Source organism: Peromyscus eremicus, chromosome 10 (assembly GCF_949786415.1).
Source record: "Peromyscus eremicus chromosome 10, PerEre_H2_v1, whole genome shotgun sequence".
Classification (NCBI taxonomy): domain Eukaryota; kingdom Metazoa; phylum Chordata; class Mammalia; order Rodentia; family Cricetidae; genus Peromyscus; species Peromyscus eremicus.
Window position 1 is genome coordinate 23,371,031 of NC_081426.1, and position 21,227 is coordinate 23,392,257.

General features: G+C 47.2%; 1 protein-coding gene across 4 annotated transcripts in view; it reads right to left on the minus strand.

Moving 5' to 3' along the window:
- Positions 1-21,227, minus strand: part of Ccm2 (CCM2 scaffold protein) — a 59,912-nt gene that overhangs the window by 28,040 nt on the left and 10,645 nt on the right. Inside the window, exons 1-2 of one of the 4 annotated variants that reach the window (XM_059275472.1) lie at positions 12,561-12,677; positions 5,338-5,511 (exon numbers count right to left, since the gene is read on the minus strand). The exons of 1 other annotated variant lie outside the window; for it this stretch is intronic. In XM_059275472.1, the coding sequence (XP_059131455.1) occupies positions 5,338-5,511; positions 12,561-12,656 (270 nt within the window). In that variant the 5' untranslated portion in view covers positions 12,657-12,677. Of the gene's footprint in view, positions 1-5,337; positions 5,512-12,560; positions 12,678-21,227 lie in introns of those variants that run through there. 2 more of the 4 variants (XM_059275469.1, XM_059275470.1) reach the window with 2 other exon arrangements.

Genomic DNA, 21,227 nt, shown 5'->3' on the forward strand with positions numbered 1-21,227 from the left:
GTGGTACACGCCTTTAATCCCAGCACTCGGGAGGCAGAACCAGGTGGATCTCTGTGAGTTTGAGGCCAGCCTGGGCTACCAAGTGAGTTCCAGGAAAAGGCGCAAAAAACTACACAGAGAAACCCCGTCTCGAGAAAAAAAAAAAAAAAAAAAGAACCACACTGGAGTAGGGGAGAAGTTTTCCCCTGCCACTAGTAGATTTTGTCAAAGTAACAAATGTGTGTGATTAAAAAGACTAATTGTGGTTAGACTAATATAAAAACCACCAACCCAGTCAACCAGGACAATCTTCTAAGCCGCTCCAGCCTGGCTTAGAGCTTACCTTCTGGCACATGGCCATTTTTTCATTTATCATTTTAAGAATACTATCTTCCAATTTTCAATTATATCATGACCCCCCAACAAACCCATTTGAAACAGGATCTCACTACATAGCCCTGGCTGGTCCAAAACTCACTATGTAGACCATGATGGTCTCCTCAAACTCATAATATCTGCCTACCCCTGCCTCCCAAGAGCTGGTTGGAGGTCTGAGCCGCCATACCCGGTTGGTCTCTACTTCCCTTTTAATCACATTTCTCAGTGTTCTGTCGTCTGGACAGCTCACTGCACTGCTCAGGAACTAGTCCTGTTCACACACTGCTTTTTTTTTTTTTTAACTTGCCTTTGTTATTTAACATTTTATTTATTTAGTCATTTAATTAAGTTTTTGTTATTTAGTCATTTAGTTAGACAGGGTTCCTCTGTGTAGCCCTGGCTGTCCTGGAACTCGATCTGTAGACCAGGCCGGCCTTGAACTTAGGGATCTGCCTGCTTCTGCCTCCCAAGTGCTGGGATCAAGGGAGTGCCCCACCACAAATGGCTGGTGATTTGCCACTTTAAATGAATGTTACCACCAACAATCCATCTCTTCCCCCTCTGCCCAGGATGGCCTTGAACTCTTGGGTTCAAGTGATCCCCCTCCTCATTCTCTTGAGCAGCTGGAATCACAGGAGCACATCACCTTGCCCAGCTATACATAACCTTTCCTTTCCTTTTTTTTTTTTTTTTTTTTTTTTGCTTGTTTGTTTGTTTGGTGTGGAGACAAGGTCACTATGTACTCTCAGGTAGCCTGGAACTTCCTATATAGATTAGGCTGGCAGGTTTTCTTCATAGAGATCTACCTGCTTCTGACACTGACACACACACATACACAAAGGCTTGTAAAAACTACTTTGAATATGCAGATGCCATTTTTCATATAAATAACATCTCGCAGCTCAGTGGGATGAAAGGGTTAGAAAGCAAGTGCTGAGTAGCTAGTAACTAATACTGAGGTTTGAAGAAAGTGCTAGACTCCCTCCGGCATCAGGACACGAGCTCCGTTCTCTGCATCCTCACCAGTACCAGGTGTTGCCGCTGTTCTATTTCCGGCACTCCGTTAGTAGTGTGCTGATCTGGCTTTTGTCTGCGTTTCCCTGACGGCCAGACTGCTAGACATCCTCTCATCCCTAACTACCACTTCGCTTACCCCCTTCACAGCAATGTCTCTGTATCTGGCCACGTTCCAACTGGATTGCTTTCACATTGAATCTGGAAAGGTTTTGCTCTGTCCTAGATACTAGTCTTGGTCGGATATGTGGCTTCCAAATATTTCCTTTCAGTCTGTAGCATGTCTTCTCATCTTTTCTTTTGTGGTATGAGGATAGACCCCTGGGTCCTGTGCATGCTAAGGAAATACCCTACTGCTATTTTATCCTCACATACAGACTGAAATTTTTGCCTTTTGAAAGTCTGGATGATCAGTTTGCCTTTTATGGGTCATTTCTAGTGTCATCTAAGAACTCTGCCTAGCCTGACACCATGCATTATTTTCTGTCCCCCTCCCGTGCCCTTACAAATTTTATAAGTGGACACTTAAGCCCATAGTCCACTCTAAGTTGGCTTTTGTGAAGGTGTAATGTGTTGAGCAAGGTCCCTTTTTGCCTATGTCGTCCACCTGCTCCTGTGTGGTTGCTGACATGGTCCTTCTTCCTCCACAGAATGGCTCTTGCACTCCACAAGACCATACGACAGATCTGTATGGGTCTACTTCTAGGCTCACAATACTGTTCCCCAGCCCACGCCAGCCCTCTGCAATCTTGGGAGCAGAAACACTCCAACGTGACCTGACACGGGGCAGCTGACTCCTCATTACTCTCTTTGTTCCCAAAAAGAATCGTCTTAGTCACTCTTTTCTAGCCTTCGCAGACATATTTCTACTAATCTTACTTCTGTCTACAAAACCAGCTTGCTGGAATTGTGACAGAAACTGCTGTCACCGAGCTGATCAAATTACCTATTTCAGATGGATGCCCTGTGTAGTTTATGCTTTTAAAGGTGCTGGTCCGCTCCTATGGACTCGAGAGAACTGACGTGAAATAAGCTGAACCTTCCAGCACACAACACAATATTTCTCTTTCACGTCTCTCCATCTACTCAGTTGCTCTCTACTTTCTCTTCAACACTGTGCATTTGTTTGTATTTATAGGTGAGCAGGCATGTATGCGTGCGTGCGTGTGTGTGTGTGTGTGTGTGTGTGTGTGTGTATACACATGGTGTATGTGCACATGTAGAGGCCAGAGGTGGCTGTTTCTCAGAGGCTGCCAACCTTGATTGTTGAGACAGGGTCTTTCCCTGGGTCCTGAAAGACTATTCTCTCAGAGGACCGACACCCCAACATCCACATTAGGCAGCACACAACCATCTCTAACTCCAGCTCCAGGTGATCCAATGCCTCTAATCTCTGCAGGTACTGTACTCACCAGCATATAGCCACACACACACACAAACACACACACACGTGTGTACACATACACACTCACACACACTCAAAAAAATTAAAAATAATAAAAATAAATTTAAAAAGACAAAAGTAGTAGCCGGGCAGTGGTGGCACATGCCTTTAATCCCAGCACTCAGGAGGCAGAGCCAGGCGGATCTCTGTGAGTTTGAGGCCAGCCTGAGCTACAGAGCGAGATCCAGGACAGGCACCAAAACTACACAGAGAAACCCTGTCTTAAAAAAAAACAAAAACAAAAGTAGATCCCTTGCTATTACATTATTAGCAGTGTCTTCTTGTCTTCTTGAGACTATTACACATAGCCATGTGCTGCCTACTGATGACCTGGCCAATGACAGCTAATATAACAATGGTTCCCTAAAATCATAAAGGCATCACATTTTCCTAGTGCTGACGAACTTTGTGGCTGTACTAACGTCACAGTGCAAGAACCCATGACTCAATCCATAGTGATACACACATGAACAAGCCAGAATATATTAACAGCTATACAGCACATACATAGTATTTGGCAACCTTAATAAATGACTGTGATACTAAGACTGTCAACTTGAATCTAGAATTACTCAGGAGACAGACCTGTGGGGCGTCTGTGAGGGAGTCTCTAGACTGGGTAAACTGAAGTGTGAAGACCCAACTGCAGGCTGCACAGCACCATGCCATGGCCTGGGATCCCGGACTGAATGAGAAGCAGAGTGAGCTGAGCACCAGCCTTCATCTACCTCTGCGTCCTGACTGCGATGCCGTGTGACCAGTGCCTCATGCTCTCGAGGCCATGACCTCCCTGTTACGGTGATGAACCCTGAAACCAGAAGCCAAAGAAAGCCTCCCTTAAGTTGTTCTCATCGACTCTTCTGTCAAAGCAAGGAGAAAAGTAACTAATATAACTATGTCGGTGCTCTGTGTATTACTACACTATGCTCTTTAGCATTTTTGAGTGTTCTCTTGTCTAAACAGTTTACTATCAAGTGTAGAGGCACACCTGCAATCCCATCACTTAGGAAGCTGAGGAAGGAAGACCCTGAATTAAAGATAGCCTGAGATACAATAGGGAGACATTGTCTCAAAAAAAGCAAAGAGGGGCAGGAGAGATGGCTCAGAGGTTAAGAGCACTGGCTGCTCTTCCAGAGGTCCTGAGTTCAATTCCCGGCACAAGTTCCAGAGGCTCCTGCACCCTCTTCTGGCTCTAAGGGCACTGCATGCATGTGGTGCACAGACGTGTAAGTAAAACACCTGTACATATAAAATTAACCAAGCCACTAAAAAAGTTTTTTTTAAAGCAAACAAAAAACCTAGTTTGTTATCAGTTAAAAGCAGTTTCCCAGCAGCCAACAAACAGCAGCCTCATTCATCTCCTGTTTACCCTACTCTGTCGTAACATCAAGAACACAATGAGGGGTTGGGGATTTAGCTCAGTGGTAGAGTGCTTGCCTACCAAGTGCAAGGCCCTGGGTTCGATCCTCAGCTCCAGGAAAAAAAAAAAAGAAAAAGAAAAAAGAACACAATGAGTGACCAATGCCCCCAACTACATGGAGATCCCAACACTGTGATTTTCCTGACAGTGAAGCTATCCAACAACGCTTTTCGCAGAACGTGACCCACTGTCGTGTGATGCACGACGCCCACAGGTGCTCTTACTTCCGGAACCACTGTCTTCTCACCCGTGTTTATTCTCGTGGGCTCAATCTTCATGTTAAGGTTTGCCTCAAATGTACTTATCTGCTGCCTGTGTTTAAAACGAGGCCCTGAAGAGCTGACTGAAGATGTGTACGGGGCAGACTTTCCATCGGCTGGGCTTTACTCAAGCTGATCGGGTGGTAATTCCTAGGGGGGTATGGAACTCCTCAGCTTCCCCATCAAGAAGCTACACTTGACTGTAAACTGTGGGAAAGGTCTGTTCACAGACATTCTGGGAGCCTGAACACAAGAGGGGTTATGTATTCTCACCCCCACAACAGGCTCTGACTTAACGTCTCCATCTTCTTCAGCCTATGCCGTGAATCAGTATCTCCAATGCCCCGCCTGCCAGTGTGGAGGTCCTGACCAATCCATCCCTGGGCTCTCACAGACTGTCACCTCTCCTACTCCCTCGGAACTTAGGGCTTTATACAATTTTATTAATTTATCTCCATTTCAGGAGACATCACACAGCTTGACTGGTCTCTTGGGCACAAGCCTCTGAGACGTTAAGACGTCAAGCATTCAGGCTAAGGATCTGGGCCCTGAACACACAATGGCTCCTGGAACAAGCTCGTGTTGTCATCGGCAGACAGGGAAGGCATGGTTTCCCTCTTCTACAAGCCTTTTCTGGTGGCAACACAACACCCATGACCTTCAAGAGACGGAGTAGCACACTGCCACACAAAGGATCAGAAACTGGAGTTAAGGACTGGGGCTGGGCGGAGTTTTCCAGTTGTTATCCGGAGGCAAGACAGCGGGGAGGACACAGGCTAACTTGTTCTGTGGGGCTGACAGGAACTGTTGGCAGGAGCGCCCTGTGGCCCACGATGACTTACCTTCACCTCCTTCTCAATATAGTCGCTCAGCAGTCTGTCTGGCTCGACGCGCTCGGGTAAGGACAGCACCACAGTGTGCAGAGGGCGCCTCTCTGTCACCTTCTCATGGGCTTTCTTATCTCTACTCTTTTCACCTTTTAGGAATACTCGTTTAAATGGCGACACAATTCCAGGCTGCAGGCAGAAATGGCAATGATTGGAGTTCATTATTCACACGTTTGTGTTGTACCTACTACTAACAAACAAGCAGCCAAAACGGCCAGCACAGTCACCGTGAAAACGGGGACAGGCCACACCGCCTGTGAGAAAGGTCCGAGAGCACACGAGGCTGGTGCACGGCTCGCCAGCCAGCTCACGTGCCGTGGCAGGGCAGTGTCCACTCACCCCGGCATGGAGGCAGACAGGCCTGTTAGTGGTTCCTACAACACTCGGAGGGCAACCCTCACTGGCATGCAGACAGGCAGGGAACAGTCCCCCAGAAGACAATGACAGAGCAGAGCTCCAACCCCTCCCGGCTCGGTGAGGCCATGTCATCATAGCTCTGAGACAGCAAGAGGGACAGGGGCTGCCACCCACAAAAGCCCCTCAGCAGCCAAGGTCAAATGAGCCCTAAGAAGTTCACGCCCTAACGGACTAGGTTCTCAGGCAGCTCCTTCCTCTGCTAGGGCTCCAAGCCGGCCACCAGCACGCACAGCCTCACACCCTGCTGGATGTGAGGTTAGTACCAGGGCTTTGAAGACTCAACCTACATGTAATCAAAATGAACTTGTGAGCTAGGGAGAGGGGAAGCAAACCCAGCACCTCCTACCACGACCGCAACAGAAACTATCCCCAGCTCTGCGGAAAGATGGCGCTGCCGGCCATTTCATCAACACGGAAACCAAGACACTTAAATGTGTCCTCGGCAGCAATAGGTCACAGAGAGCAAAGCCATGAGCAATGCAATAAAGGATGTCCTAGAGGTTTTATCTCTAATGCAGTAGACAGCGCAGAGAGATGTCAACAACACGTCTCCTGAGGCTCACCCACTACATGGCTGGCACCCAGGCAGCAGCTAGGAAACCACAGCAGACTCAGCTCTGACCTCCCCTCAGTCCCCAAACTAGTAACAAACCAACCAACCAACCAACGATGTATGGAATACATTATCAGACAGGACTCACATGGCCCAAGGCTCCCAGGAGACCCTACATGCGGGCTGCTCCCCAGCCTCACTCTCAGGCTTGGCTCTCTAGCACTAGGTGAGAGAGGCACCAACAAGCAAACAAGCCTCACCGAGCCTCAGAAACCCACCCTGGCACCTTTCCTGTGCCTGCTGCCTCCTGCCATGGACAGCTCCCCTGCCCCTCGGCTCCATATCCTTTGACATCTGGGTTTTCGTCCACTGACCTACTGAAATGGACACAGAGCCAGGAAGCGACTCAACAGTCAAAACAGTCTCGGTGCCACCACGCCTGCCGCTCTCCCCACAAGCTTCCCTCCAACTCAGGACCTCAGGCTTCACCGCAGAACTCTCCAGGCTCAAGGCTCACCTGCTCTGCGGGGTCTGAGCTACCCTGCTTCCCACATAAGACAGTTAGCTGAGCTCTACGGTCTCTAAAATGAGCCGTGATCTTTGCAAGTTATCATGAGCCGTTCATGAGTAAGCTACAGAAAGCTCTGAGCAAGGATCTGACACATTGTAAATAAGCAAAAGAGCTGCTATTGCGTTAACTGTTCTACTTGACAACCCATCCCCTCCTCAAGTGCTGTCTTCACAGCCCAGCACCAGGGCTTCACACTGTCTCCTACTCACCACGAACACAGACTGAATAATAGTGGGGCCAGCACCCACCCACCTCTGCATCCATGCACCCAAGATAGGATAAGACTGTGGCCCAGAACCCTGTAAAATATTTCCACTCACCTGAGCTGATTCTATCACCCGGAATTTCCCTCCTAGACCTCAAATAGTCTGTCATTGACCCTGAAGTCCTCTCTTGATCAATACACACACACACACACACACACACACACACACACACACACACACACACAGGTTTTGGAACTTCTTGCTGGTGTGGAGGAGGTGAAATAAGAAGCTAGGAACTACAACAGTGGAGCTGGGTGATGAGCACAGGAGCTTCAGTTACTTTTTTGAGACAGGGTCTCAAGTAGCTCAAGCAGCTTAGCTCTGTCAGTCTGCCCTTCCAGAAGTTGTCTGTTAGTCCAACTCATTACTGACTTATACAGGGAAGCAACAGGAAACTAAGTGTGAAACTAGGAGTTTGCCAAGATGAGTCTCTAACTAAGAAGCTCTCACCCGCGTCAACAGGCCCACAGACCACAGGCCATGTACTGCGACAGTGTACACAGCTCATAGCAGAGTCTGTGTTGGGAAGGACCCTGGGTGGATCTTGTAATCCCAGCCCAAAAGACAGACTCTCTATGATGAGGCGACATTGGCTAGAACTCTACAAGGCAAAGAAACCAGGCTAGCCCGATGCCCTTGCCTATGCCTCTCACTATCTGAGAGTTCATTCTTTCCAGTTCCGCACAAGCCCAGCCAAGTGCCCTTCCACTGAGCCGTATCCCCAGGCCTGCCTTTGGCAGCCTGTGTGACCTCCAGCATCCAGTCTGTAGCCTGTATGTAGCCCGGACAGGCTACAATAAATAGTAAATCCCAATGCAGACCCTTTATTTTATGTGCCTAGCAGACCAGGAGGCTGTGGATGGAATAGTCCCTACCCTCAAGAGGGCTATAGTAAAGCAGAAAGATTAGGACAAGAGCAGGTAAGAGTAACTAAACTCATAGCAAAGGCGGCCAGCAGCTGAGCAGACTCTGAAGGCCAACTGCAATGTTAAACCACCCCATTTTTGTGCTACCCTAAGCAGTAAGGAACAAGGACAGCTAAACAGAAGCGATGTCACCCCTTGGCCCACTCGCAGACTACCCCAAGAAAGTGCAATCCCTAAATTCCAAGCCTGAGTCATGTGGAGGCACTCCAGTGTCTCTTGGACTTGAGCCTTTGGTCTAACCAAGCACAGACATGCTGATTGAAATAATCCCCCTTACCCATGGCCTCATTTTCCTAGATTTCAGTTACCCACAGATGGAGAACTCCAGAAATTAACAATTCATAAGTTTGAAATACGTTTACTACAGGACAGTGTTACAATTGCTATACAATAATATATAGTGTTCATCTCTTACTATACTAGAACTTCAGCAAGGGGAAAATCTATATATACATTGGGCTCTGTTTTTTTTTGTTTGTTTGTTTTTTGTTTTTCAAGACAGGGTTTCTCTGTAGCTTTGGAGCCTGTCCTGGATCTTGTTCTACAGACCGGGCTGGCCTAGAACTCACAGAGATCCACCTGCCTCTGCCTCCCGAGTGCTGGGATTACAGGCATGCGCCACCACCGCCTGGCCAGTTTTTTTGTTTTGTTTTGTTTTGTTTTTTTTTTTTTTTTTGGTTTTTTCAAGACAGGGTTTCTCTGTGTAGCTTTGCACCTTTCCTGGAACTCACTCTGTAGCCCAGGCTGGCCTCAAACTCATAGAGATCCACCTGCCTCTGCCCGAGTGCTGAGATTAAAGGCGTGCGCCGCCACCCAGCTGGGCTCACTTTTCAAGCATCCACTAGTGGACCTTCAATGCAGCCGTGTAGACAGGGAGAACACCATGTGTAAAGGTAGATGTGTCTTTCTGGCCCTAGAACTGAGCTTGGATTCAAGCACTACATGCTCTACTTTTCCCACAATGCCTCAAATGATCTTAATTGGTTCTTACAATGCAGAGCACTGGACCGAGAAGTTCCTCTGCAGACATGCACTGTGACTTCACCACAGCACATGATAGAGTGACTGATGCTCTGGACAGGGCTGACCAACATGTTAGTGTGGCCTCAGCTCTCAGCGAGTGAGGCTAAACAGCTAAGACAGCAGGACTGGAGGGCAGCATTCAGACATTGCAGAAACAAACCTAACAGGGGGGAGGAGGAGTGTGATGCTGAGGCGGGACGATTGCAAGATCCAGGTCAGACTGGACCTCAAAACAAGGGACTGAGGGTGTACGGGTGAGCAGAGCTTCCACCTGGCTTGGGAGAACCACCAGGAAAAGGGGGGGCGGGTGCACCTCAAATCCGAAGTTGCCTTTGGTTTCGGTGATTTGTTTATCAATCTATTTTCGGTTGGTTTCGGGTTTACTCTGCAGCTCAGGCTTGCTGAAAACACACTTTTCCTGCTTCAGACTTCTGAGTGCTGCAATCCCGGATGAGAACCACCACACCAGCTCTTAACATGAAAATGTCAAAGGAAATTCTGCTTAAAAAGTAAACGAGTAGGGCATGGTGGCACATGTCTTTAACCCCAGCACTTGGGAGGTAGAGATAGGAGGATCTCTGCGAGTTTGAGGCCAGCCTGGTCTACACAGTGAATTCCAGGACGGACTGGGCTACATAGAGAAAACTTGTCTCAAAAAAATCCAAGTAAATAAATAAACAGACAAATAATTAATATTTTGAGGCACAGAGTCAAGATTTCAGTAATTATCACAGGGTCTTTAACTGGCTGTGATGTCCTGTAGATCAACACATAGAGATCAAAAGGCAGACTGAGCAACTGCTATTCTTCATTCATCATGTTACTGAGTGTGCGTGACTTGGACCCAGAAGGGCAGCAAGGTGAGTGGAACCCCAGCAGGGCAGGACTTCCACACCAAGTCTTTCCTGAAGAAACGGAGTCCTCGGGGTTGAAGGGACAAGCCACTGTGCAAGCACAGAACTGGGAAAAGGAATGCAGAACACAGGAATCAAGTTTCTCGACACTGAAAAATTCTCTAGATTCTCTCTGAAAAAGCCCCTCAGATCTTGACAATATTTTTCCACTACTTGCCATCTTATGCCTAAAATAGTTCTTCAAGCTAGAAACGGGAATAGGCATGTAGCTCAGCAGCACAGTAATTACCTCACATGAAGCCCTGTTTTAATCTCTAGTGCCACAGAAAGAAAAAAGATGTGTATGTGTGGGAGACGACGTGGTTAGAAACCTAAAAACCATCACCACCACCACAAAACCAACACAACTATCCAGAGAACCATGGTAGTGCACCCCAGGATGTTGGTACACCCTGTGTATGACGCTGGCAGTTGGAAGCAGGGGGATTTGGGGTTTAATACCAGCCTGGGGTACATAGGGAGATCCTATCTCAAAAATACACAAATCTCTGCAACTAACTCACTCTGGTCTTTTCATGTAGTGACTCTGCCCTCTACATGCACTGTGGCACAGCCACGGACACTGACAGACAGACATACAGACACAGACATACACAGACACACACACACACACACATACACAATGAATGAATGAAATGTTAGTGAGATATATATATATATATATATATATATATATATATATATATATCCAATACCACTGGACTCCTGGGAAGCAAGCTCTTTCTTTGAGGACCAGGTAAATAATACAGCCACACATGCTAACATGCAAAGCCCTAAGCTCAGCACACTATTCTGGAGAAAGTCTAGCAAGCCCAAGATAAAAGCAAGGGGCAAACTAAGGCGCAAAGCAGTGGGTGCCACAGTCTCACATGTTCTTGTGATTTAATCTTCACAATCAACTACTTGGTAGGATTCATCTTATCCTAAGACTACCTTGCTGGGCGGTGGTGGCCCACGACTTTAACCCCAACACTCACTCGGGAGGCAGAGGCAGAAGAATCTCTGTGAGTTCAAGGCCAGCCTGGTGTACAGAGTGAGTTCCAGGACAGCCAGGGCTACACAGAGAAACTGTGGGGGAGGGGGGGGGAGGGGGAAGCGGGGAAAGACTATCTCAATACTCAAAGCAAGAGGCCCTATGCACGTCTGCCACATGCCACACAACGTGGCTCTAACAGTGAAAGTGAAGGTACTGTCCCCTTCCCCTAATCTAACCGGAAGACAGACAGCAACTGCACTAAGACCCGCAGAGCAGAGCAGGCCGGGGCGGGATGAGGGGCCGGAAGAGGCTCAGAGGTCAGTGGGAGGGTTTGAGAAGAGGCCTGTGGGGAGGCCTGACGGCCAGAGGGCTGCTGGAGGGCAGCAGGAGCTAGTCCCTCCTACAGATCGCACCTGTCACTCCTCATCACATCCTGCCCAGGCTGCATCTTATACAAACTCTAAAATAAAGAGTTCCTAGCTGGAGCCTGGCACAGTGGCACACGCCTTTAATCCTAGCACTCCGGAGGCAGAGGCAGGAGATCTCTGAGTTCCAGGACAGCCTGGTCTACAGAGTAAGACCTTGCCTCAAAAAACCCCAAACCAAACAAAACAAGGACCTCCTTCTGCTGCCACTGCTGCCTCACAGATGCTCTCTACAACACCTGGGACAGGTTCACTTCTCTGTCTCTGTCTCAGAAAATTAAGGGCTGGGGATGTAGTTCAGTAGCCCCAAAGTCCTTGGTTAAATTCCCAACACCTCATAAAAATCAGGTGAGGTGCCACAAGTCTACCATCAGCACTCTGGAGATAGAGGCAGGAAGATCAGAAGTTCAAGGTCATCCTCAACCAATAATCAGCCTGGGACTTGAGACCCTGGGAAAGGAGGAAAGGGGGGTGAGAAAGGAAAGTAAGTACTCCAGCCCCTACCCATGGAAAAAGGACCCTGGCATATGGACCAAGACAACGGGCACAACATGCCTGGCATACATCCCTACCTCAGGACTCCCAAGTTCAAGAGGAATGGAATCAAATGGGATCTCTGCCTACTCTACCTTTTTGCTCTACTGATAAGTCCACGGGAGTGTTCATGGCCACAGAGGGCTATGCTGAAGGTAGGCCAGAGTCCATGCTGGCAGCCTAGACCCGTTATGCATTCATGGAGAAACTCTAGGCACACGTCTTTCCAGATCTGAGATCCCTCGATTTCTCAACCTTTCCCCACACTATTTTTCAACTGTGATCTTAGAACTCAAAGGACGACAGGTCCACAAGAAAATATTTTCTCTGGAAGACATAAAACCCATGGCCTCTCCTTCCTTAAGATGAGTGAGTGCAACAGTCTATACCTCAGCTGGACAGGGCAGCTCCTCACACGCAGGCCCTAACTCTGCCACCACTCTCCTCCAGCATTGTCCCTCAGCTTGAGAAGCTGGTGAATGAGCTCCACCCAGCATCTCAGAGCAGGGCTGGTAGCAGCATGGATGTTGGTCCCTCCAAGGATATTCTTTTTCACACTGGCTATGAACCTACCTCGTTCTCCATGGGAGAGCTCCTGGGACACTCAGTTAGAGAAGTTTCTTTGGAGGAATCCTGGTTCCTCCCCTTCTGCCGACAGTTGCCGTGCATTTTCTAGCCCTTCTGAGCTGGTTGAAAAATATGATCAGATGCTAAGCCCTCCCTCTGAAAAAACATGAGTGCACAGGAAGACCAGAAACCACAGCTTCCTTCTGCAAAGCTTACTGAAGTTGTTTACAGTTTTTAGAAAGCTTGAAGAGCAACAGCACCCAGAAGCTGTTGGCCAATTCCAAGAAGATGCTAAAGAGACACAAGGTGAACCAGCAAACATTCCTCCACTGCTCGGAGCAGGAGAATCCCACAGGCAGCCTGAGTCCATTTCCCTCCACCTCCGTGCAATCAGCTGATGGATGTTACTTTCGAAGTCCGAGCATTCTGCGGCCTGACGTGTCCCAGCCAAACAAGCAGAAAGCAAGACACTGCAGGACTGTATCTACCAGAGAAGACCCGGGGCCCTCTGGTCCTGGAGGCAGGAGGACAAGGACATGTCTGCTCCACGGTGCTGTTTCCCCACTTGTTCACAGCAGCAAGACCTTTACGGAGACAGGCGCATTTCCAGGTGTGCCCGGGGAAGGCAGCATCTGGGTCGAAGTGCTCCGTCTAGAGCTGCCTAGGCCAGCAGCCTCTTGGATTTAAGTCACCAACTTAGAGCAAAACAATGTGTGTTCATGAGCAAGTCTGTTTTAATCACCTCATAGTTAAACTTCCTCAATCAGGAAAAGAGAAGTTAAATTTGCTATTGATAAAAAGGTCCTGAAGGCCATGTGGTGGTAGCACATGCCTTTAATCCCAGCACTCAGGAGGCAGAGGCAGGCAGATCTCTGAGTTCAAGGCCAGCCTGGTCTACAGAGCAAGTTCCTGGACAGCCAGGGCTACACAGAGAAACCCTGTCTCAAAAAAACAAAAGAAAAATAAAAACAACAACAACAAAAAGCCCTTACGACCGAATATTCTGGAATGGTTTGCAAATAGGAATAACTACTTAACTGGCTAATTAGTGTGACCATATATATATATATATATATATATATATATATATATATATATATATACACACACACACACACACACACATACATACATACACATACACACGCACATACATATCCTCAGACCAATAAACGAATGTAACAAAGCTCAGATGTTCCTAGCCCTATGGTGAATTATTAAGTACAAATGCACCTAACCCACCTAACCTCCTTGTGTAGCTGTGTCTGCCTTACACGTGTTCAGAATGCCTGCATCAGCCCCATTAGACCACACCATCTAACACCTCACCCAGTGGTGGGTAGTCTATACAATCTACTGAGTTCTATAGACTGAAAGTGAAAGCTTCTTGGGAACAACTGTGTGGGGATCGTCTGTGTTCTCATAAAGCTGAAAATTCATTAAGTGAAGCCACCCTATGAGGAAATGCATTCACCATTTTATTAATTCCAGGTTGAACCGAATCAAAAGACTAACACTTTCAATGGCTCTTTGTCCACAAAAGGGGCAATTTCATAAGGTTTTGCTTCACTGGCCTACAACAAATAAAGTTTAATCCTTCCTGGTTCCAAAACCTGTTACTGCAGACTAATTCTGTGTTTCAATTATTCACCTGTGTGCCAAAAACTCCGAAAAGTCAGAAAGCACAGGGGAGTGGGAGTGCAGTCCCACACACTCGTGACTCAGTCCTGACACCAGCGGGCTGTCATGACCTCTTTAAAACCCCCGAGGAGTCACGACTCAGGCTCCTTTCTAATGCTGCCTTCACAGAAAGGAAGCAGGAAACACTGACCCTCGGAACGGACACAGTGGGGAGAGGGGGTCCAGTGAGACATCAGGAGGGGGTCCAGAAGAACACCGGCTTCTGTTTTTCCAGGTCACCCCCACCCTCACCCCCCTACCCCGGGAAACAGGCATGACTAAGAAGGTCATTAACAGGTTCCTACACTAATCCACTCATCAACACGCTCCTTCTGCACACGCACAGTGGGACCAGCATGACAGAGAAAGGCTGGGGAGTAGAGGAGAGGCAGGCAGGGGAAGCTGAAGAACTACCTCACACAACAAGAGCAGACAGCTACAGAAAGAGAACAGGACACTATCTTAGAAGTTACAAAAAGTTCATGAGGATAATAAAATAGACATAGCTAAGACCAAAAGGAGTGGTCTGGGATTGGACAGTCTGGGATCGGCCAACATCTGTCTGCTGCTTTTACTTCAAAAAACACCAATGTTTGTTTGTATTTTGTGGTGCTGGGGACTGAAGCCCCAGGGCCTTGTACATGCTAAATATGCATTCGACCCCTAGTCCCACTATGAACTCTTTTAGGAGTAAACATTTGTGCCAGGAATGATGGCACACACCTGCAACCACCACTTGAGCGGTAGGTTGAGGAGCAAGCTCAAGACTAGCTTTGGTTACACAGTGAGTCAAGACTAGCAAACCGTTAAGTCACCAAAAGAATCCCATCCTCGGCAATAGAATCCTAGTAGGAAAACTGTTTTCTGGGCTGGAGAGAAGGCTCAGTTATTAAAGGTTAGTCTCACAACCAAAATTACAGGAAAAACTGTGTTCTATAGCCTTGGTGCAATGGGAAGGGGCTTGGACCTGCCTAGGCTCAGTATGCTGGGCTCTGCTGACTCCTCATGGGAGACCTTGATTTGGGGAATGTGGGGATGTGGGGTGGCTTGGGAGAGAAGGCTGGGGGGTGGGAGGAGGGAAGAGGGGGGATCTGTGGGTGGTATGTGAAGTGAGTAGAAAATTTCTTAATAAAGAAAAATGGAAAAAAAAAAAAAAAAAAAACCTGTGTTCTAAACCAGTACATGCTTTTAACTCTAGCACAGGAGACAGAGGCTTACAGACTTCTGTGGGTTCAAGCCCAGACAACCTGGGCTCTGGAGCAAACTCCAGGTCAGCTAAAGATATGCATCAAGACCCTGCCTCAAAAAATACGAAACAAACAACAACAAAAACCACTGCTCACTCAGTGATTATGGCCTTTTAATCTTCTTAATATAAGCTTTGTAGAAGTTTGTTTTCTCCTTTATTACCTAAATATCTACTTATTGACCTGGGTTTTGCCTCTTGGCCTGAAGTCTAATAAAATATTCTCTGCCTGGTCTTTACAGGAAGGTTCTTTTTTATTTTTTTCTTAAGATTTATGTTATACAATGTTCTGCATGTACGCCAGAAGAGGACATCAGATCTCATTATTGATGATTGTGAGCCACCATGTGGTTGCTGGGAATTGAACTCAGGACCTCTGGAACCAGTGCTCTTAACTTCAGAGTCATCTCTCCAGCCCCTTGATTTTATGTGTTTTATGTTTTGCCTGCATGTCTGTGCACCAAGAACATGTCTGTTACCTGATGCCAGAAAAGGACACGGGATCCTCTGGAACTGGAACTGGAATTCCAGACAATTATGAGCTGCCATGTGGGTGCTGGGAACAAAACCTGGGTCCTCTGGAAGAGCAGCCAGTGCTCTTAACCACCAAGCCATCTCTCCAGCCCCCACAGGAAGTATGTTGTGGTGATTCATCTTAAATTACACTGTTAAAGGGTGTTTATGGGAACTCTGGGATTAGGATAAATGAGATCAGAGAAGTCCTGAGGAATAATAAGTAGAACTATAGGCTAGCAAGATAAAAACAGACACCAAAGGTCAAAGGACTCCTTACTGTGCTTAGTCCCGGGGAGTTGAGAGTTGTTTTGAATGTAAACAAGGCTAGTCATCTTTTTTTCTTTAAAAGATTTGTTTTTATTATTTTTAAGTGTACGCACTGGCTCTCCTTGGAACTAGACCTACAGGCAGCTGTCGGCCCCCTGATGTGGCTGCTGGGAACCAAATGCAGGTCTTCTGTAAGGGCCACCTCTCTGGTCCCAAGGTTAGTGGTCTCTTTTGGGAGATTCTCCGAAAATTACAAGTGGGAAAGAAGAGTTAAAAATCAAAGGTCATGGCAGCTCATAATTGTCTGGAATTCCAGTTCCAGAGGATCCCGTGTCCTTTTCTGGCATCAGTAACAGACATGTTCTTGGTGGACAGACATGCAGTCATATGCTCTTTGGCCTCAACCACGGGTGTTATTTTAAATTCCTATTTGAAACATCTCTATCAAGCCGGACGTGATGGCTCAAGCCTTTAGTCCCAGCACTCAGGAGGCAGAGGCAGAGGCAGGCAGACTTCTTTCAGTTCTAGGCCAGCCTGGTCTACACAGAGTTTCAGGCCAGCTAGAGTGACACAGTGGGACCCTCTATCAGAGAAAGAACAGTGGGTGGGCTGGGGACATGGAGACACAGCTTAGCTGGGAAAGTGCTTGCCAGCCTAGACAAAACCCTGGGTTCTACCCGAAACACTGCATGAACCAGGCATGACATATCTATAATCCCAGCACTTAAGAAATAAATGCAGCCGGGCGGTGGTGGTGACACACGCCTTTAATCCCAGCACTTGGGAGGCAGAGGTAGGCAGATCTCTGTGAGTTCGAGGCCAGCCTGGTCTACAAAGCGAGTTCCAGGACAGGCTCCAAAGCTACACAGAGAAACCCTGTCTCGAAAAAACAAAAAAAGAAACAAAGAAAAACAAAACAGAAACAAAAGGCCCAAATGGCATGAAGTTGCCTGGAGCGCAGGGCTTCTTTGAAAAGAAAAAAGAAAAAAAAAAAATTCAGAAGAATCAGGAGTTCAAGGTCATTCTCCATCTTTGGCAATCTAGAGTTTGAAGCCAGGCTGGCTACAGGAGACCCTGTCTCAATAAACAAACAAACAAACAAGCAAAAAAAATAAATGAAACTGTCATATCAAGACACAGGTGTAATTGTAATAAGTACCTTGAACATCACGGGACTAACCAACCACTTCCTGACTGGATTTAAGTCCCACACCACTACAGGGAACCCATACCTAGCAGCATTATTGGGTCAAATCCTGTGGCTAGACAGGTCACGGGCCCTGGGGGAGAACTATTTTAGTGTGGTAAATGAGCATAGTACTAAACCGATCTAATGACTTATTGCTACACCCGTAGATTAAGCTCAACCCTCACTAGAGATGCTCTTATCTGCAGTAGTTGGTGACTGACAGGCCCACAACTGACAAAGTGCAGAGAACAAGAGACGGCAGATGCTCAGCCCTAAACAGAACATCTGTACTGCACCCCTCCTCCCAAGGCTCGAAGGATCACTGCAGAAGTAAGACTGTAAAAGCCGGAGTCAGTGAATGGATATAGACAAAGAACACTGCTCTCCAGACACAGGGAAGCCCAGAGGTGCACTCCCAGCAACTGTGGCACTATTGGACAGTCCCTGGGCAAGCTCAAGCCAGACCAAATCCCAGCATGGAGAGGGAAGGTGGACATGAAAATCCCACTCCTACCAAGCAAGAGGAGTTACTGGCAATTTAGAGCTGCTAGGAGGGGGAGGAACTGTCTGTAGGTCAGCCATTGTCCACAGAAGGCTACACACCCGTGAATATATAGGCAGCAGAAATTGGACTTGATGTGGGGGAGGGGGGGAAAGGTGGAGGATAGGGAGGGGGGAGACATGGGAAGAGTTGGGGGAGGGTGAATATAGTCAAACTCATTGCACAAGATTCTCAAATGAATGAGTTTTAAAAAACATTTATCTTGGAGGCAGGGGTGGTACATGCCTTTAATCCCAGGTAGATAGATTACTGAGTTCAAGGCCAGCCTGGTCTACAGAGTGAGTTCCAGGACAGTCAGGGCTACACAGAGAAATTCTGTCTCAAAAGCAAACAAAGAAAGACATCTATGTCACCCCACTAGGGATCAGGGAACAATGCAAGAAGAGGGAGCAGAGAGCATGTAAGAGCTGGAAGGTGAGGACATGCCAGGGCCACTGCCCTCAAGAGCTCACACAGCTGTGGTGACCTCACCAACATTCCATCCCTGGGGAGGAACTCAGGCCCCACCCTACTTAAGACTTACTGGGTTAGGAGATCTGAGAGGTCAGTACTATAGCTACTGGTAAGTGCCCCGTGCTCCGTACATCCACATTCAGGTAAGCAATCCTCATTAAACTGAGTGGAAAGACAGCCGCTTAGCAATTAAGAGCACATGCTACTCTTGCAGAATACCTGAGTTCAGTTCCCAGCACCCACACTAGGTGGCTCACAACCACCTGTGACCCCCTAGTCCACTTCACAGCCACTCTACTCAACACACACATACCCACACAGACACACACATGTACACACGGCTAAAAATAAAGTGTTGTGTAAACTCAGTGGATCATAAAGAAGTGGATTTAAAGAAGGAAAGGTTCAGAAATACATTTTATGTATTTGTAAGAAATTGTCAAAAGGATAATTTTAATTAAAAGGAAAAAAAAGACTCAGAACTATTTCAGATTCAAGCAGCTTAGAGGCACGTGAACCAAACGCAACACATGATCCTAAAACCGTAAGATCCATGCACCTGAATCAACGAAGAACAGCCAAGGAGGCAACTAGCAATGTAGATGGAGTCAGGCCGCAGGAGGTTAGCAGTGAGTGAGTGCCAGCTTCCTGACTGCTGGAGTGTCAGTGACCAATGACGGAGTGTCCCTGTGCTGCCAGTGTCTAGAGGTGAGGAATAGTGCAGCTGCAGCTCACGCTCGCTTTGATGTCCCCTTGATGTTGTCGCTGTGCAGTGGGTTCTTGTTTTGTTTTGGAGACAGGGTCTCACTACGCACAAGCTGGCTTCGACTTGTAATCTTCCTGCCTCTCTTCTGGAGTGCTGGAGTGAGTTACAGGCATGTGCCACGACATCTGCCTCACGGCTTATTCTTAACTAGCTCTGAAATGGTAACAACCGAGGAATCTGGGTAGAAGACATATGGGTATTCTGTGTATTATGAAAATGTTACATAAATTTAAAATTTCAACAAAAAAGTTGAAAAGTCAATCGTGGAAAGCAAAAGCCAGTCACAGTGACACATAATTGTAATCTAGCACTTGGGGAGGTGGAAACAGAGGAGAATTTGGGACCGCCCAGCTTTGGCTAGATAGTGAGTCACTTGCGACGCTGTCTCAAAAAATAACAACACCGACGTAATGTTGGAACTGCAGCATACGTGGAAGTGAAACCCACACTGCACGAGAACAGTAACAGATAAACCCTGATTTACGGCAGTCGGTCACAAATTACAGTTAAGTACTGTACCCCCTAAAGACAACACATACAAAGCCCAGCAGAACTAGAACAAAGTACTGAGGCGTACCCAGCCCCAAAGAAGACAGAAAACAAAGATCAACTAAGAAACTGAGGAAGGAGGATAAACAGAAGTTCAAAGCCAAAAGACTCCATCTCAAAAAAAATGAGGGGATGGGAGAGGCAGAGAGGGCAGAGAAAGAGGGGAAGGAGGAAAAGAAGAAATCCAGCTGCAAACTGTTTGGCATTATCTTGTAAAGCTGAATATGCCTAGGCATGGTGTAAATCCAGTACTCAGGAGGCTGAGGCAGAACTGTTGTGAGTTCAAGGCCTGCCCAAGCCACACAGTGAGACCTTATCTCAAAAATAATTAAGAACAGATATGCCTTTGATACCAACACTCGGGAGGCAGAGACAGGCAGATCAGTGAGTTCCAGGCCAACCTAGGCTACATAGTGAGTTCCAGGACAGCCAGGGCTGTGTAGAGAAACCCTGCCTCAAAAAAAGAAAAAAACAAAAAAATTAATTAGTTTCAATTCCTATTTGAGGTTGGGGATATAGCTCAGTTGGTAGAATATTTATATATTTGCCTTGCAAGCATGAGACCCTTGGTTCGACCCTTGAATATGGCAATAAACACTAGAGTCATGAAAGCAGGAAGAACAGACACTCAAGGTCCTGGCTACAAAGCAAGGCTGAGGCCACCCTGGGCTACATGACACCTTGTCTCAAAATAACACAACAAAGCCTTCAGGGGCATTAAGGAATATATTCCCAGGGACGGTGGTGATCTATTTCTCAGCAGAATTTTGGGTCTGGTATAGTTCAGATGTTCAATCTCTCCCTAAATGGCCTGTGTGGTAAATGTTTGGTCCCCAGCATAGTACTATTAGAAATGGACATTTGGATGTGGGACCTGTCAAAAGGTCCTGAAGTCACGGCGACGTGGACGCTGCCAGCCTCTTTTGCCCCCTGGCTCTAGATCAGTCAAGTGCTCTGGCACCCAACCCTCTTCCATGTGCCACCTCACCACAGACCCAGCACTACAGGGCAATAAATCACAGAGCAGCTTTTTAAAGTTGATTATTTCCAGTGTTCTGGTACAGTTTACAGAAAGCTAACAAGTTGCACAATGTATGCATTTGCCAAAACTTAATGTACAATGGAGTTTGTGTACATTTCATTGTTTATAAACTGTCTCTCAAAAAAATTTCTTTAAACTGCAGGAAGGTATATTGACCCAGCACACTGGAGGCAGAAGAATAATTCCATTTCAGGGCAGCCTGTTCTACATAGCAAGTTCCAGGTCAATCAGAGCTACATAGCGAGACCCTACTTCAAAATGAATGAATGAATGAGCTGGGCAGTGGTGCTGTACAACTTGAATCCCAGCACTCAGGAGGCAGAGGCAGGTAGATCTCAAAGTTTGAGGCCAGCCTGGTCTACAGAGGGAGTTCCAGGACAGCCAGGGCTATGCAGAGAAACCC